At 50.9% G+C, this 19,274-nt stretch overlaps 1 protein-coding gene across 1 annotated transcript in view; it reads left to right on the forward strand.

Annotated features, from left to right (window-relative positions):
* The window catches only part of DAB2IP (DAB2 interacting protein), a 127,554-nt gene extending 117,145 nt beyond the window's left edge, over positions 1-10,409 (forward strand). Inside the window, 4 exon segments of the mRNA XM_003353636.5 lie at positions 1,425-1,618; positions 6,579-6,666; positions 7,434-7,455; positions 7,458-10,409. Of these exon segments, the coding sequence (XP_003353684.5) occupies positions 1,425-1,618; positions 6,579-6,666; positions 7,434-7,455; positions 7,458-7,600 (447 nt within the window). The 3' untranslated portion in view covers positions 7,601-10,409.

Genomic DNA, 19,274 nt, shown 5'->3' on the forward strand with positions numbered 1-19,274 from the left:
AGCTGCCCTTGCCCCACGGCTGGTTCTTATCTCCTCCTGGAGGCCAAAGCCCCAGTTGACACAGGACCAGTGCAAGGCCCCCCCAGAACAGCTGCCACCTCCTTCCGTCACCGTGGGTGCCCTCACCTCTCTTGGCCCCAGGAAAGCCCGTGGCCGCCTCTCAGGCGAGGGCACGGAGATCAGGGTATCTCCCCTCCCTCCCCCGAGCCTGGGGCCAGGTCCATGTCCATGCTGCATCCTGCCTTCTCTACCATCCCCTGGGTCCACTGCCTCCACCTGCTTTCGCCATTATTACGGGAAGGGGACCAGGGGACGTGGGCATGCTCCTCCAAGGGCTGGAGTTTGGCTGGGAGCAAGGAGGGCCAGCCTCACCCAGCCTCTGCACCTTTGACCCTATGTTCCATCTATAGAATTGCAAGGATTTTCTAAACAATTTCAAGGGTCAGGCTGCAGCTGGGGTGTCTTCTTTCCTTGTTCCTTGGGCAGATGAGCTGCTGTTTCTCTGCTCTTTTTGCTATTAACCCTCACGGCAAATCCTGGAGTTCCCTGGTCCTGCCTCAGTCATCCCGCCTCTGTCCGGGAGGGCCCTCCCAAGCCCTCTCCAAGCAGAAGACCCAGGATGGGGCTGTCCCCCTGGAGCTGGGCTCTGCTCTGGGGTCCGCTTTGCTTCAGAAATTAGACTTGCTGCCCCCTGACCCTTGGGCAGTCGCTTGCTCATGAGTGACTTGGGCTCCCACTGCCCGAGACTCCAGGAGAGGCTCTCCTGCCTCCCCCATCCGCGTATTCTCACGGTTCCCGGCCCCCAACGCCTTGATTCCAGTGTTGACCCTGCCTCACCCTCTGTCCAGCACAGCCTCCCAGCTCACTGCTTCTCTTGCCACTTTACACACCCCTCCTCTTCCCCAAAGACCGAGTGCTGGGCCGAGCCAGACCCAGAAAGCCCGGGACCACTCCCATGCAACTTGCCACAGCAGACGAGGCTGGGAGGATCTCGCCCCCATGAGTCAGTCGCTCTCCTCCCCTCGTGATTGGGTCACTCACTTTCTGGGCCTCGGTTTCCCCTCCAGTAGAGCCCCCGCCTCTCAGTACCGGCAGATCGCCTTCATGTACTCAAGAGGTTTTTAACCTCTGTTGATAACGAAAAGCCCAAGAGCCTTATTCAGAGATCTGGGTGTGCGTCCTTTTCTCCCTCATACCTGTAGGGTCAGGTTGCAGGGTGGGAGAGCCCCGACCAGGGGCACAGGAGATGCTCTGTGGGCATCTCCCCAATGTGTGAGGTGGGCCAGGCTGGTGACGGCCCCTGGGGCATCCCGAGCTGGGCTTCCCCCCCCACCCCACCCCCAACCCTGTGCCCCTGCTCGGGCTCACGACGCTGTGCTCTCTGTCCTGGGTGCTGTGCCCATGGCACGCTGCCCTCCTGGCAGGACCTGGCAGTGCTGCAGGACAAGCTACGAATCTCCACCAAGAAGCTGGAGGAGTATGAGACCCTTTTCAAGTGCCAGGAGGAGACCACCCAGAAGCTAGTGCTAGAGTATCAGGCACGGCTGGAGGAGGGCGAGGAGCGGCTACGACGGCAGCAGGAGGACAAGGACATCCAGATGAAGGGCATCATCAGCAGGTGGGGTGGCCTGTCCTGCTCCGGGCCCAGTTCTGGCCCCGCAGGCACAGAGGGGCAGGCCTGCACCCTGTCCTCCAGGAGGCCTCAAGGGTGGAGGATGAGCCAGGCGTGGAGAGAGAAGGTGTCCCAGGCAGTGGGGACAGCATGGCACAGGCCTGGAGCCCACACAGGACAGTGTGTTGGAGGTAGAGTGTGAAGGTGGCCTGGCAGAAGGGAGCTCAGCCAAGGAGCTCGCAGAGGGCCTGGGGCCACTGGAGGTAGGAGTTTCCTTGGTGAGCTTGGGAGCCTGATGGGAGTGCCAGTAAAAACACCAAGGACCCAGTCCGGGGCAGGAAAAGTAGGAAAGAATGTCAGTCACATGCAGTTGGGTGAAGGTGGGAGGTGAGAGAGAAGTAGACGGAATAACCTGTGGGTTTTTACCGGGAGCATCCAGATGGGTCATGGTGCCAGTTAACTGAGGTGGGGGACTTTGGAAGAAGATCGCTGGATGGAGAGGGAGCGAGAGGATGCTGGTTTTGGATATGTTGAGTTTTAAGGTGCCTGTGGGTTGTGCAGGAAGATTTCCGGGGGACCACTGACTTGAGTGCCGACTCTCACCTTTATTGGTGGCTTATCTTTATTTCTGTGTTGATTCCTCTCTCTCTCTGCCCACGGGTAGAGGATACCCCCTCCTGCATGTCTGCAAACACGGAGCATAGTCAAGGTGGAGCATCCAGGTCCCGCTTGTGGAGTTTACTTCCTTATGACAGTGATACCAGGTGCAAGAGGAGACAGTGTGGATTTACAGCTAGTTTGTTTACACAGGGCAAGAGCCTGTCATCAGGCTAGATTTGGCAGGTATGCCAAGCCAGAATGTTCCTCCACCTGGCTTCCTGCTTTGTCCACTGTAAAAATCCTTCCTTAATGCCTCTTATTTAGACCACCTGTTTCTCTGCTCCTAATTATTGTTTGCTTGATTTACTTACGGGTTGGTTCTTTATAAAACGGTTAGCATGAGCAGAGGGCCTATAACCAGGGTGACTAGAAACCCACTGTTCACTTGACTGCCAGCTCTGCTCTTGGCTCACTTTGTGGTTCCAAGAAAGGAAACATTTTTCAACCTGAGGACCTCCTCCTCCTCATTCTGTTTATTCTTTTCTTTCCCTTTTTTTTTTTTTTTTTTGTCTTTTTGCCTTTTCTAGGGCCACCCCTGCGGCATATGGAGGTTCCCAGGCTAGGGGTCCAAGCAGAGCTGTACACGCCGGCCTACGCCAGAGCCACAGCAACATGGCATCCGAGCCGCATCTGCGACCTACACCACAGCTCACGGCCACGCCGGATCGTTAACCCACTGAGCAAGGCCAGGGATCGAACCCACAACCTCATGGTTCCTAGTCGGATTCGTTAACCACTGCGCCACGACGGGAACTCCTCTCATTCTGTCTATTCTCTTGAGAGGTGCATGCTCTCCTGAATTTCATGGCTTAACATTTATTTTCACTAACCAATCCTGTGTATTTCCTCCCTACTATCAATGTCAATTGGGCCTATTTGGTTGATAGTGTTGTTTGTGTCTTGTGTAGCCAGAGTGGCTTTTCTGTGTACATTTACTGTACTTGTATCAGTTGTTGAGAAAGGGGCGTTGAAGTTTCTAATCATAACGATGGATTCATTTCTGTTGGTTTTGCTTTATGTGCACAGAAACTCTATTTTTAGATGCACGTAGGCTTGTTATGTGCAATTGAGGAACTGACCTCTTTATCACTATAAAATCACCTTCTCTATCCCTCATAATACTCCTTGGTCTGAAGTCTACTTTGTTGGATATTAATACAGCTGCCCTTTCTTTTGATTAGTATTAGCTTGGTATATCCTTTTCATCCTTCCCTTTTAACCCAATTCTGTCCTTCTATGTAAAGTGAGTTTCTGTTCCAGATACCTTCTTGTTCTTGCTTTTTATCTAATCTGACAGTTTCTACCTTTTAATTGGAAAGTGTAGATGATTTTACATTAAATGTAATTGTCAATATAATTATATTTGAACCCGTTACTTCGCTACTTGTTTTCTATCTCTGTACTGTCATCTGTTCCTTTTCCTGTCCTCTTTTGGATTGAATATTATGATTCCATTTTATCTCCTTTATTGGCATATTAGCTATATCTTGTTGTCACCTTAGGGCAGGGATTGGAAACTTGCTGTAGAGGGACAGATAATAAATATTTTAGGCTTTGCAGGCCATACAGAGTCTATCACAGCTATGAAAATCTCCTCTTTTAGCAGGCGTATGTGTGTGGTGTGACTATTACTGAAACTAGCAGTTGGCCCACTCTAGCCCTTATCCTAGCTGTAACAGGAGGGACTCGGATATTGTCTTTGTTCCTCTGAACTTCATGTATCTTTTTTCTCTGGCTGATTTAAAGATTTTTTTTTTCCTTTATCATTGATTGTCAGCAAGTTCGATTATGATGTGCCTTGGCATATTTTCTTCCTGTTTTTTGGACTTGTTAAGCTCCTGGATCTGTGGAATACAGTTCTGCTTCCCCAGTCTGTTTTCTGGGACTCTTATTGCACGTGTGTTAGGCTGCTTTATGTTGTCCCATATTCTGCTGATGCTGTGTTGTTTTCTTTCATTTTTTGTGTTTTATCTTAGGTTACAGTCTCTTCACATTCACTAATTGTTCCTTCTTCAGTGTCTAATCTATTAATCCTATCCAGTAAATTTTCATTAAAGATTTTTTTTTTCCCTTTGGCCTCTAAGCTGTCAGTCTGGTTTAAATCCCATCCATTTTTCTTCTCATGGTGCTCACGCTTTCCTGTATTTTCTTGACTATTTTGCATATATTTATAGCAGTTGTTTTAAGGTCCTTGTCTACTGATGCTATATCCTCTGATATTTCTGAATCTGTTTTTATTGATTTTCTTCCTGGTTGTGGGTTATGTTTTCCTACTTCTTTACGTGCTCAGTGATTTTGGGTTGGACGCCAGACATTGTCACTTTTCCACAGCTGCTGGATGTTTTTTTGTGTTCCTTTCAGTAGTTGGGGGCTTCGTTCTGGGACACAATGAGGTTAAAAGAATCCGTTTGATTCTTCTGAGGCTTGCCTTTAAGCTTTGCTGGGGTGGGTCCTGGCTGGTCTTTAGGCCTATTCTGGCGCCACTGTAGAGCAGTTTCGTGGGGAAATCCGGGGGGTCCACTTGATGCCTCCTTTGTTAGTACATTTTTTCCCTACGGCCTGGAAGGATCATAACTGTCCTTGGGGTTGTTCTCTGTACTCCTTTCCAATGGTTTTTGCCCCAGCCTGGCTATTTTCTCACAAATGTGCAGACCAGTCCTCAGCCCAAGCCCACCAGGACCCCTTAGGAGCTAAGTGGAGTCCTGGCCCTACCCCGCCTGGTTCTCCCAGGGCCTCCTTGACCCCATATGGTCACTTCCTTCCTTTGCTTGCCTGGACACCCCCAGCAGTGGGCAGGGCTCACCTAGTGTGTTCTCTTCCCTTAGGAGTCACTGTACTATACTGCCTGCTGTCCAGTGTCTAGAGACCTTTACTTCACACACTTTGTCCAGTTTTTGAGTTGTGTTTTTTTGTTTTGGTTTGGTTTGGTTTGGTTTGGTTTTTTTTTGTCTTTTTGCTATTTCTCGGGCCGCTCCCGCGGCATATAGAGGTTCCCAGGCTAGGGGTTGAATCGGAGCTTTAGCCACCGGCCTACGCCATAGCCACAGCAACGCGGGATCCGAGCCGCGTCTGCAACCTACACCACAGCTCACGGCAACGCCAGATCGTTAACCCACTGAGCAAGGGCAGGGACCGAACCTGCAACCTCATGGTTCTTAGTCGGATTCGTTAACCACTGCGCCACCACGGGAACTCCTGTTTTGTTTTTTAATGACAGGAGGTTATTATCAAGTGCTTGTTATTCCACCATAGCTGGAAGCAGAAGTTTCTCCCTCTTCCTCCACATCTCCAGCCCCCTTCTTAGAGGCTTTGTTCAGTGTCTTACCTTTCTGTGACAGGGAACCCCTTGGCATGACCCCACACCCCTTCTTCCTCAACCCCCACTCCCATTGCCTTTTCATGACAGCCCTGGGTGGTACCTGCACCACTGACCTCCCTGCGCATCTGGTGTGAGACGATCTAAGAGCTCGCCTGAGGGTTAGATGTTCCACTGCGCTGCTCAAGTTGCGCAGGTGGAGATGGAAATAGAGCAGGAGGCGAGCCCGTCTGAGAAGAAGGTAGAGCAGGAAGAATGGAGGGCTGAGGGAGGCCCGTGGAGCCCTGATGTCTTTGGGGCAGAGGAGACAAGGCGTCTGCAGAGTCTGGGCATTAGGGTGCAGACCCAGAGGGTGTGGGGTCTAAAAGCAAAAGGAAGGGGGGGGAAGAGGGCAGCGATCAGCGTGGCTGAAGCATACACGAGGGACGAGAACGAGGCGGCCCGGAAGGGTCTCTCTAGATGGTGGTCCTCCCGTCTTCTCTGCCCGTCACCCCACCAGCACCCCTCGCTTGTCCAGTTCAGTGTGCGCCCCTCCCCAAGGCAGCTACTTCCTGTTCTCTTCCCACAAACCCCAGCTTCCAGTGCAGGGTGTAGCCCCTGTCGCCCTGCCTGTGCCCCTGCTCCGTGCAACTTCATCTTCCCATGCCCGTCACGGCCTCCCTGAGTGCAGAGTGGGTGGAGGGAGCTCTAGAGCCTTCAGGGCCTTCATTTCCCAATCAAACCACAGGCCTTAGCATGTTACACCTCCTGCCTGGCTCTGGAGTGTGGTGAGCATCTAACACCCACCCCCACCCCCTTGGCTCCTGAAAGAACATCAGGAAAGGGGCAGCCCCAGGGCCGTCTGGGGATCTGGGGACAGAATCTGGTGCGGGGTGGAATATAAGGCAGGAGCAGGCTTAGCCCACCTCAGTTTTTGGGTCCTCCAGGCCCCACACCACCTCCCCGCTTGCTCCCTCAAATGCCAGGCTGACTCATTGTCTCTGGTGGCAGGTTGATGTCAGTAGAGGAGGAGCTGAAGAAGGATCACGCGGAGATGCAAGCAGCCGTAGACTCCAAACAGAAGATCATCGATGCCCAGGTGTGGGGCTCTGGCCTTTCGGTCAGGTGTTAAAGGACTGAGATAAGGAGGGGGTGACTTTGGCTTCTTCACATCCTCAGTCACACCCCACCGCAAAAGCTAAGGATAGGAGACCAGGATCTCTGCTCCAGGAAGTCAGAGCTGAGGGTCTCAGTGGACCACAAGCTCACTAGGATAGGCTGTGAAAAGAGAGGGGGCAGTTAGGTGGGTACTGCCTTTCACTGGGAATTCTGACCAAAGACTGGAAGCTGTTGGGAGGGGAACACGGAGGGCTGGGGGACAGCCCAGGGACAGCAGGCTGGGCAGCTCTTATTCAGAGCTGTGGCTTCCCAACATAAGAGACGCTGGTCTCCAGTTTTCTACACCCACATTGCATCCTTGTCCTCTCAAGGGCCAGGCCTTGCTCAGTCCAGAAACTGTGTGGGCTGACCAGGAGCTGTGACCTCTGTGTTACATTCAGACACACACACACACCTGCTCTCGGGGCCTCGAGGAGCTGGTGCCTGACACCGCTTGGGCTGCTCCATTTGTGTGAGAAGCAGGTGACGAGGTAGAAGCAGGAGGAGGGCAGGCTCGAGGAGGTCTTGGTCTGTGATGGCCATGCCACCTCCTCCCTAGCAGGACCTCGGTGCCTCTCCCACCGGGGTCCCCCAGGCCACCTTCTTCCCCCGTCCCAGCACTTCTTAAAGGCGTACACAGCCCCAGGGAGATCCCTTTGGCCCAGGAGCCCATCCCATGACCCCAGCTAACGCCCCTTTTGTCCACAGGAGAAGCGCATCGCCTCACTGGACGCGCCAACGCCCGCCTCATGAGCGCCCTGACACAGCTGAAAGAGAGGTACAGCATGCAAGCCCGTAACGGCATCTCCCCCACCAACCCCACCAAATTGCAGATTACCGAGAACGGCGAGTTCCGAAACAGCAGCAATTGTTAACCTGCCCGAGGAGAGGGAGGACTGTGGTGGCCCAGGGCGGGGTCTCGGCCTGGGGAGGAGCAGCCCCAGCGCAGGGGGCGAGAGGCCGAGGCTCGCCTCCCCCTCCACCCAAGGTCCAGGAGGCGGCCGCAGAGGGAGCCTCGAGAGACTGAGCAGCGAGAGCGGGGGCACCGGCCCGCTCCCCGAGAAGCGAGTTCGGTGCAGGCCAAAGAGACTGCAGGCTGGGGAGTGGGGACAGCCTGGGGGGAGCAGGGGCCTGCCGCAGCGTGTCTCTGTTGGCGTTGAATGTGGCGTGGCGTGCATCACCTGGCCGAGTTCACCAACCCCTCCTCCCCAGGGAGGGAGCTGCCCGGAGAGGTGGCGGGTGGAAGAGCCCAGGGCCTGTTCGCGTGGCGTGTTCCCGTGGCTTCCCCGTGCCTCCTGCCCTGTGGGCCTGCCCCTCAGTTCCAGGAGCTGACTGTCTGCAGGCAGGGAGAGGGTGCGGGGGATGGAGCCGCCAGAGTTCTGGGTCCCCACCCGTCTCCACCCTGAGCACCTGTCACTGCATGCGCGGGGACCCTCCCTGGCCGTGAGAAACCAAGGATTCACCCCCATACCTGTCCCAGACTCTCCACCTTCCCCCTTCTGCCCTCCCTTCCTAACCTGTTCTGCCACACAAACCCGCTGGGGATCGCAGCCCTTTTTTATTCTGGGCCCTCGTACCTGCGGGCAGCTCCAGAGCCTCCGTCATTTGCTATGTGGGCGCGGGCTGATGCTCTGGGGCTCCCCCAGCCAAAGATCTGGGCAGAGTTGGCGCCGGAGGCACCGCGTGGTGCCTGCCCTTCTCTTGGAGCTAGTGTACCAGGGTGCAGTGGCCCCGCAGGGAGTGGCCAGCTGGTGCTGCCCCCGAGAGACAGGCTGAGCTGTCCTGATTGATGGTTAAAAAAAAATTCTAACACCCACAGGCCCTGAGAAGGTGGATAACTGTGATTTTTTTTCCTTTCACAGTATGCATTAGAAACAAAAGCCCGCTTGCTCGCTTGCTGGAACACAGGGGCCTTTTAAATTGAGCGTGCGCACTGCATGGGAAATAGCGGCCCTGGAGGATGTTAGACTTGCTCCCTCTCCAAGACAGCAGCAGCCTGCACCCGCCCGCGTGTGCGGCGGCCTCTGCCTCACCCCTCCCGGGCCCAGCCTCGGACCCAGGCGCTGCAGACAGGGGAGGGGCACACCCCAGCGCGGGGCCCACCCCCTCAGCGCTAGGCTATTCTGTAGCTGGTCAGCCCTCCCCGCCCCCCTTGTGGGACATAAGTGGGCAGGAGCTTGGGTCTCTCTTGTCCCTCCTGGGTCCCACCCCTGGCCCTGGGGAACCCCCCGGCAAGAGCTGGGGCGCTTGCCCCACAGGGGAGCTGGGCTGGGTCTGCTGTGGGAGCTGCCCCTTTTGCCTCAGCCCTACGAAGCTGAGGAGGCCTTTCTGCTCCTGGGGTTGGAGACTCCACTGGAAGAGGGGCGCGGGCGGAGTGGCCCACGTGCACCCCATCCTGGGCCTGTGCTCTGGGCGGGCTCTTAGATGAAGCCCGCAGGTCCCTTAGGCCAGAGCCCTGCTGGTGGGGAGAGGGCAGGACCCCCTGGGGTCAGACCTCAGGAAGGAGGGCCTTGGGGCTGAGGCCCGGCCCCACTCCTCCGGCCGCAGGGGCAGGGCCTGGCCCAGCGACGCCCTCCTCTGGTTCAGTCTCGCCCCTGCTACCCAGTGCGCCCGCCCCTCCTCCCTCCCCCCTCCCCCACCGCTGCCTCGTCGCGAGACCTCGGACCCAGCGCCTCTTAGCAATACAGGGGGAGGTTCCCAGGGCCTGGCCCTCGGGCTCAGGAGGCCAGCTGGGGCCGGTGCTGGCGGCCCTTGGCCTGGGTTGTGAGTTCTCAGGCCAAGAGCCTTACTTAGTGCAAAAACTGTAAAAGTGTACAGACTCTCCACAGATTTTTATCTGAATTGCAAGTCTGACAATTTTTGTAAATGTTCTTGGTGTTTGACTGTAATGTAACTATTTCAAAACCTAATGGTTGTACATAGTCCTTTAGTCCTGGTGCTGCCGAGGGCTGCCCGGGACCGCTGCTCTCCGATGGTTTTTATTTTATTTTTAATCTAGAGAACAGTATTGGGCAGGAGGCAGAGGTTGGGGATTTGGGCATGGGGGTTCGTCCCTGCTGTGGCATTGATTTGTTGGCTTTGCGGCACGCTGTCGGGGTGAGGTGGGGACGTGTACCCACGTCCCAGAGGGCAGGTGGGCGAGGGAAGACAAGTCCCTGTTGGGGGGCCCCAGGCCCCAGGCCCAGCCTTGCTGGAGAAGGCTCTCCCCTCCCCTCTCCTGCCAACAGAGGCCTGACTTTTTTTGCTTGACTTTCATGTTTAGGGTGAAGGAAAACTGCCAAACTTCCTATAAGCGAAGACTCTTTCTGACTGCCCAGAGGGGGGTGGGGAGCCAAGGCCAGAGCTCCAGGAGCCCCCACCCGGCAGGGCATCTGCCCCGGGTGCGCCCCCGCCCCCCACACCCCGTCTGTCTGCAGCAGGCAGACTGTCCAGGGAAACAGCCCCTCTTTTCTACACACTCGGCCCCAAGCTGCCCCCCGCCCCCACTCCACCTCCCTGCCCCCCCTTTTGTAAGTATGTGAAAAGGAAAAAATGCAAACGGAGTCCTGGCCGGAGCTCCTCCCTCCAGCTGTGACTCTATGTAATAATGTACAGAGAAAGTTGTTGGTGTTCTAAGACTGTGTGGCTGTGCAATTTCTGTACATTTGCAATTAGAAATATTAAAGATTTATTTAGCTATTTTAAGCCTGACTCGCCTCTCCCTTCACCTGTCTCAGGAGCTTCTCCAGGGGTGACTCTTGAGTTCTTTACCCAGGGACCCAGCCCTTGGTTGACCCTGGCGGCTGCTCTGGGCAGGGGCCTGCCCCTCCACCTCCTCCGTGCAGCGGATGCCAGCTGCTGCCAGACCCTGCTCCAAGCACTTTCCCATCCCCTGAAATCTGACTCCAGGAGGGAAGAGAGGTTGGTCCAGGGAGGTCCTGGCTGAACTAGACTTAAAACCCAAACTTCTGATACCTGGGGAGCCCCAACACATGCACCAGAGGCAACTGTAAGGCTGAACCCAGGCCTTTGCTGGGAACAGGCCAGCCCCTGAGCTCCTTCAGCTGCACCCCTAGGTGCCATACCCCTGGTACCATAGTAACCCCTCAAGGTTAAAGCAGCCCCTTTTTACTCATGGGGGGACAAGTATAGGCCACAGCGTATCTCCTCAGAAACGACACAGACAAGCGGCCAGGGATACACCTGGTCAAATTGTTGGAGACACTGCTCTATCATTTGCATAGGTGCCTCTGGCTCCTATCAGGGTGGCACCATCAGCATCCCCACAGAGAAGGCCCTGGGCTGCTCCTGTGCTTTCCCATGAAGCCAGGGGGAGGCTGATAGTATGGGGTGGGATATAAGGGAGCCATGTGCCAGGGCCGGCTGCTGGCTGCCACTGGCCAAGTCTGCCCCTTTTCTGTGCCAGGGCTGCATTCTGCTCCCCAGGCCCTCCTCAACACTCAGCCAATAGGAAACACTGATTTGCGCCGGCCCGCCCCTTGCCCCTCTGACTCTGCTCCTCCATCCCCCCCACCCGCCCAGCATCCTGGCCCCGCAGACTATCAATCTCCAGTGAGGACCCCTCCCCATCAAGCCCTCCTGCATCCGCCTCACAGCATCACCGTCCTCAGACAGGTCCTTTCCTCCCAAACCATTGTGTCTTCGTAACCATCATGCTTAGCCCCTGTGGTCTCTCCTCCCTCGGCCCTTCTCGCAACAATATACTCTGACCATGTCAGCCCTGGGTCCAGCCCAGGCTCTCAGGATGGCTGAGCACTGCAGGACAACAAAACATCTCTGACTCTGCCCTTGTGGGTGCCCTTCTCCCCTCCCCGAAAGCTCAGCCAAACCGGGACCTCTGCTCAGGCCCCCAGCCAGACACACTCCCTGCTCCTAGAGTCACCTGCCTACCACACTAGGCGAAGATGCCAGCCATGACCCTCTGACCCTTCCCCGGCTCCCCACCAGCCAGGCGCCCCACCCGCACCCTCACTTCCTTCTGCATAGCAGCCGCAGGAGAGCAATTGGCCCCTATCCCTCCCCAGTCAGCCCCTGGCCAGCATTCTACTCCCACCCCTGCTGTCATGACTCCTAACTCTTCAGCCCCTACCGTTCCTTTGCACAGCATTGAAAATACCAGGTCTTTGCATTCCCTGGTGCCTTAGAGCTTCAGGAACTGCATGCTGTGGGCACAGCCAAATAAATTCAAAAAAGAATACCTAGTCTCCACCTGCTCCAGACTGGGTTTTCTTCCCTTCAGATAACATTTTAAAATGTACTGCCTGCAGGGACCTGCCATCTCCACCTCTCATTCTTGCCCCAGCCCTCTGTAATCTGGCTTGTCTCTCACACCATCACACCTTATTGCCAAACCCTGGGCCCCCTCCATGCTGCTTTAATTATTTTTTATTTAAAGTATAGTTGATTTACAATGTGCTCATCCCTGCTGTACAGCAAAGTGACATATATATATATATGGTTATATAACTGTGTGTGTGTATATATATATACATATGTGTGTGTGTGTGTATATTTACACACACATACACATTTTTTTTTAGGGCCACATCCATGGCATATGGAGGTTCCCAGGCTAGGGGTCGAATCAGAGCTGTAGCCGCCAGCCTACACCACAGCCACAGCAACGCAGAATCCGAGCCACATCTGTGACCTACACCATAGCTCACACTATAGCTGGATCCTTAACCCACTGCGCGAGGCCAGGGATCAAACCTGGGCCCTTATGGATGCTAGTCAGATTCATTTCCGCTGAGCCACGATGGAACACCCACCCACTCTTTTTTTAATATTATTTTCCATCATGGTCTATCCCAGGAGATTGGGTGTAGTTCCTTGTGCTGTACAGCAGGACCTTGTTTGTCCATTCTAAATCCATGCTTCTGTTACCACTGACCCTGGTCCCCAAGCAGGTCCTTCTACCTGGACAATGCCACAGAAACATAGAATTCAAGGAAATAGCGATGAATGGAACAGAAGAAAAAAATCACTTCATGTTGACAGAGGCATTTCTCATGAAGGTACAAAAGTCACGAACCTTCAAATGTGGATTAAGTAGCATCAAATAGAATGCAAGAAACTGCTGGAAAGGCAACGGGAAAAAAAAATTGGCAAAAATACAGTTGCATTTGAGACACGCACACCCCCAGTAATGGTTTATGACAGATCAAGAAGACAATAAGAACCCAGAGGGTTTTAACAATTAATAAGGTTTAACAAGCAGGGATGCATCAAGCTCTTACCCTAGAGAGAACGCACCTTCTTTTCGAGGATACTTGGAACAGTACCCAGAGTTGACTGTACACATCGAGATACCAAAACCTCAAAAAGTTGGCCAGAAAAACAGTTTGGGTCACATTCTGCACCTTAAAGCAGTAAAACCAGAGCCCACTGATAGACATTTACTAAGAAGAAAAACTATCAGGAAGTTTCAAAAATAAATATTGAATCAGTCGGATTAGCTCTTTAAGAGAAGGAGTCTTCTAATTAAATAGGGTATGTTGATGACATGCATTTATCTCTTTTCCTCTGCAAACACCATGATACTGACAGGAAAGAACTAAAAAGATGATCACTCCTAAGGACAGAATTAGTGTGGGAAGAGGTATCAGTGTATAAGAGAACTTGAAAAGCTTTGGCAGATGGAGGTTGATGAAGGCATGCCGACTGAATTAGCAGAGCAGAGGGAGAGATGAACCGAAAACCAGCCCATCAGCCCTACGAGGCCCTGAGAGGCTTGGGGGTGGATGGGGGCAGCACGAGGGGAGGCAGAGCAAGGGCACCAGGTTGGAAAGAGGGGAACCAGACCCCAGCCTCCTCCCCCTGTTCTGCTCAGCCAGGAAACTCCTCTGGAATACCTCACCTCCTTGCAAGAAGCTAGACATGTATTCTCTGGAGGAATCGAACCAGGTAAGCTCTGGCAGAGCCGAGGGCTCTATGGGGTATAGGTCTGAAAGCAGGGGAAAGGACAAAGTGAACTTCTGCCCTGAATATTGCCCAGCCCACAGGTGCCTTCAGGGCTCCCAGAATGACCATGTCCCCCAGGTTAGCTGACTGGAACATTCTTTGGAAAAACTGGCTTCAGAGAAAAGACCTCCAGATACTTCCCAATACAACGACTGCATCACTATAACAACATCCAGCAATGAATGTGACCTAGGCCCGTGCACACACATGTGCAAAGAGCACAGCCAAGACTCCCCAGGCAGCTAAGGAAGCTTCCAGTGAATAAAGGAAACTAGATATGAATTTCCCCAACCTGTGCTTCATTAATGGCAATAATTCCCCCATTTGCAAATATAACAGCTAAAAAAAAGCAAGCAAGCTTCTAAAAGAAGCCAAATCAACCAGCCCATGAAAGGAAATAGGAACTAGAGATAATCTGGGAAAGAGCAGAGCATTAAAACAAAACAACAAAACCACACACACAGAGAAAACAAAAACAAAAACAAAAAACCAAACTATAATATCCTCAGGCATATAAAACAAGAATAGGATGCTATTAAAAAAAAAAAACTCAGATCATGAAATAGTTGCTATTGGATTTTTTTCTACAAAAATAAAGTATCCAACAAAATTGATGGACTACAAAGTTGAAGTATTCTTCCAGAAAATAGGGCAAAATACACAAATAGAAAATGAGAGTGAGAGAGAAAAAAATGTAAAAGCTCAATCTGGGAGGCCCAATGTCTAACTATTAGCAATTTCTAAAGGGGGGAAAAGAAGAGAAGAAAAAGGAGAAAATAATCAAAGGAATAAAAAGCGTATTTTCCAGAGTTGAAGGAAGATCTGAGGTATCCAAGATGAAAGAACCCAACACACTGGATGGAAAGAGAACCTCCAGGGCACAGCATCGTGAAAATGCCCAAATGTGGCCAGTGCTGTGTGGATCCAGGTTGGCCATAACCAGGAGCGCAGTAACAGGAAGGGGCAGCTGAGTACATGGAACTGAGGGAGGAGACGGGGCGCCATGGCCCTGGAGAGCAGAGAGACCGATATTCCTGAGACTTCCTGGTGGGCAGTCTCGTGAGAGATCCCAGTAAGAAAGAGTGGGGTTACGGTGAGACCAATCAGTGTGACTGTGTGTCATTCTCTGGCCACAGGCAAGACTGGTTAATACTCTACAGGGCTATAAAACCGTAAGCAATGGTGCCCCAAAATCCACAAGTGAGCAAGTAATTCACAGCCTACATACATACATAGTGAATGACAAGTCAAATAAAGATGTATTCCCCAGATGATGGAATAGTTCCAGGGCCATCCTCTTGGCAAGGCTCCAGGGGGCTGCTAGGATGACAAGCTGGCCTCCTTTTGCCTTAATTTGAAGTTTGGGTATTTTTCTGAATACCCCCTGCCAATGCAAAGCATGAATCATCATCAGTGACCAGGCTGCAACGTGAGTGATGAAAGCAGGCCTAGCTTCTGAAGACACTCAGACCCAGTGTTGAGAAACAACAGAGAGAGCAGTGGGGATTGGGAGGACCTGAAGAGCACACACCCTTTGTCAAGGTGTGGCTCCCCCGGCAGTAGCAGGGACGGTTGCCATGGATTTCCATACCATCCATCCTCTGCTCACTGACTCCCACATTTTTACACCCATCTCCACTGCTCCCAGAGCCCCTCACGGGGCTACAGGTCCACCTGGCATTAGGTTTGATCTGACCACAAAACCTGTTCCTCCCTTTACTTCCTAACCCCCCCGCCCCAAATGGCTCTGCCATCCTCCCAGTTTCTCAAGCCAAGGGTGAAATGTGAATTCTTAATTCTTGAGCATTTAGAAGAATGGAGAATAACAAAGCAGATCATAAACAAAATGAAAAGACAGCCTATGGACTGGGAGAGAATAATTTGCAACCGACAAGGGCTTCATCTCCAAAATATACAACCAACTCATACACCTCAACAGAAAAACAACAACCCAATTGAAAAAATGAGCAGAAGACCTAAATAGACATTTCTCCAAAGAAGACAGACAGATGGCCAAAAATCACACGAAAAGCTGCTCGGTATCATTAATAATTAGAGAGATGCAAATCAAAATTACCATGAGGTATTACCTCACACCAGTCAGAATAATGATCACCAAAAAATCTACAAATAATAAATGCATGAGAGGGTGTTGAGAAAAGGGAACCTTCCCAAACTGTTGGTAGGAATGTAAAATGGTACAGCCACAGGAATACAGTCTGAAGATTCCTTCAAAAACTATAATAGGTTACCATATGATCCAGCAATCCCACTCCTCAGCATATTTTCAGAAAAGACAAAAATTCTAATTTGACAAGATATATGCACTCAGTGGTCATAGCAGCACTATTCACAACAGCCAAGACATGAAAGTAACCTAAATGTCCATCAACAGATGAATGGGTAAAGAAGATGTGCTGTACACACACACACATACACATTGGAATATTACTGAGCCATAAAAAAGAATGAAACAATGCTGTTTATATCACCATGGATGGACTTAGAGATTATCATAGTAAATAAACCAGATCGATATCATAAGATATCACTTATATGGCATCTAAAAAATAATACAGATGAACTTATTTATGAAACAGACATACGGACATAGAAAACAAACTCATAGGGGAGTTCCTGTCGTGGCTCAGTGGTTAACAAATCCGACTAGGAACCATGAGGTTGCGGGTTCGGTCCCTGCCCTTGCTCAGTGGGTTAAGGATCCGGCGTCGCCGTGAGCTGTGGTGTAGGTTGCAGACACGACTCGGATCCCGCGTTGCTGTGGCTCTGGCGTAGGCCGGTGGCTACAGCTCCGATTCGACCCCTAGCCTGGGAACCTCCATATGCCGCGGGAGCGGCCCAAGAAATAGCAACAACAACAAAAAGACAAAAAAAAAAAAAAGAAAACAAACTCATAGTTACTAAAGGAGAGGGCGAAGGGATAAATTAGGAGTTGGGAATTAAAGATACACACCACTATATGTAAAATAGATAAATAAGGACCTGCTTATAGCACAGGGAACAATATTCAATATCTTGTACTAACAAATGATGGAAAAGAATCTGAAAAAGAATATATATGCATAACTGAATCTTCGCAGTACACCTGAAATTAACAATATTATAAATCAACTGAAGGTCAATTTAAAAAATCATGTACAAAAAAGGATGGATAAATGTGGAATGATGGTCACGACATATTGTGTATGAAAGGTAAGCACGAGATTTGTGTGCCCATTCCTTTAAGGAAAATAAACTATATCACATATATTAAGTTACACTGAAGAACCATAAGGAAGCAAACACACACCATTAGTGGCAACTTCCTTTGAGGAGTGAGGCTCAGCAGGATGGAAAGGAGGGCTTGCACTTTCTGCTTTATATTCCTATTATTGTTTGAATATTTTATGACCAGTTTTTATTTCTTGTTTTGATATAGAGCCATTTAAGAATAAATAAAACATTTCCATATATTGAAACACTATGTGGCCATTAAATTTGTAGAAGAATAATAAATGACATTGGAAGATGTTAATAATATATTAGGTATAAAAGCTGATAACAGAATCATATGTTCAGAAGGATTCTTAGTTTTTTAAAATCTATTTGCAAAAGTGGGTCTGGATTAGGAGATAGTATAGAGTATAATAGCCAGAGCTTGGGCATGAGGGAGACCTGGGTTTTAGTCTTGTCTTCCTTTTCTTTCTTCTCTCTCTCTTTTTTTTTTTTTTTTTTTTTTTTTTTTTTGCTTTTTAGGGTTGCACCTGTGGCACATGGATGTTCCCAGGCTAGGGATCGAATAGGAGCTACAGCTGCCTGCCTATGCCACAGTTACACCAGGTCTGAGCTGCTTCTGCGAATTACACCGCAGCTCATGGCAATGCTGGATCCTTAACCCACTGATCGAGGCCAGGGATCAAACCCACGTCCTCATGGATACTAGTCAGACAGCTGAACCCAATGGGAACCCCGGTTTCAGTCTTTTTTTTTTTTTTTTTTTTTGTCTTTTTGCCTTTTCTAGGGCTGCTTCCTGCAGCACATGTAGGTTCCCAGGCTAGGGGTCTAATCGTAGCTGTAGCCACTGGTGTACACCAGAGCCACAGCAACACGGGATCCAAGCCGTGTCTGCGTCCTACACCACAGCTCATGGCAATGCCGGATCCTTAACCCACTGAGCAAGGCAGGGATAAACCTGCAACCTCATGGTTCCTAGTCGGATTCGTTAACCACTTAGCCATGACAGGAACTCCTCCAGTTTCAGTCTTAATGGCTGTGGATTAGCTCATGATCTACAGGTAAATTGGGAAAGTCCTCTCAGAATCTTAGTTTCCTTGACTGTAAAGTGGGGATACCAGTATCTACATGACAGAGAGGTCTTCCGTAAGGATTTGCTAAAATACGGCTTGTCACCCCTATACTAAGCAGAGTTCCCGACACATAATAAATAAATGCTGCCTGCTCTGGGAGCAATAATTATTCTAATAAAATCTTAATTATCAAGAATATATACCAAGGTGTTAACAAAACATTGACCTAGAGATAATGAAATAATGAATGGCCTTTCATTTCCCTCTCCATCTCTGTGCTTAACAGTATTTTCTAAGTTTTTTCCCTGACCATATTTTTCTTTTGTGATAAAAACACATTAAAAAAATAGACTATCTCAAGGCAATAGCCAACATTACTATTATTATTTTTTTTTTGCCACCCTATGGCAAATGAAGTTCCCAGGCCGGCGCTCAGATATGAGCCATGGTTGCAACCTATGCTGCAGCTGCAATCTTTTAACCCACTGTGCTGGGCTGGGGATCAAACCTGCATCCTGGTGCTGTAGAGACACTGCCAATCCATTGCACCACAGTGGGAACTCCAACATCATTCTTAAGAGTAAAATATAAGAGCTCAGGGAGTTCCTGTTGTAGCTCAGCAGGTTAAGAACCTGACTAGTATCCATGAGGACTCAGGTTCGACCCCTGGCCTCACTTAGTGGGTTAAGGATCTGGTGTTTTTGTGAGGTGCAGTGAAGTTCACAGTCAAGATCTGGATCCCTTGTTGCTGTGGCTTGTGGCATAGGCTCGCAGTTGCAACTCCAATTTGGCAACTTCAGTTCCCTAGCCTGGGAACTTCCAAATGCTGCAGGTGTAGCCCTAAAAAAAAGAACTCAGAATCTGGATAGCAGAGTAGTAGGTTATAGAACTCACCTCTTCCCACAAGTGCATCAAGAATACATCTACAAATGGAACAATCCTCACAGAACACCTACTGAACACTAGCAGACCTCAAACACCTGAAAGGACAAGAAAGATCTTCACATAACCAGGTAGGACAAAAGAAAAGAAAAAGAAAAAAAAGAGGAAGCAGGACTGGACCTGCACCACTGGGAGGGAGCTGAAGGAGAGAAGTTCTTGCTCCCTAGGAAGCCCATCACCTGCAGGGAAATCAGCCAGGAGAGAAAGGGAGCTTCAGAGGCCCAGAGGAGACACAACAGCCAATTTTTGGCAGACAGAACAGAGAGGGACATTTACAGACAGTCTGTGCCATCACCCTGTGCACCCCAGCCTGAGATGCACATGCACTGGTATGGGC

This window comes from Sus scrofa, chromosome 1 (genome assembly GCF_000003025.6).
Source record: "Sus scrofa isolate TJ Tabasco breed Duroc chromosome 1, Sscrofa11.1, whole genome shotgun sequence".
Lineage (NCBI taxonomy): Eukaryota > Metazoa > Chordata > Mammalia > Artiodactyla > Suidae > Sus > Sus scrofa.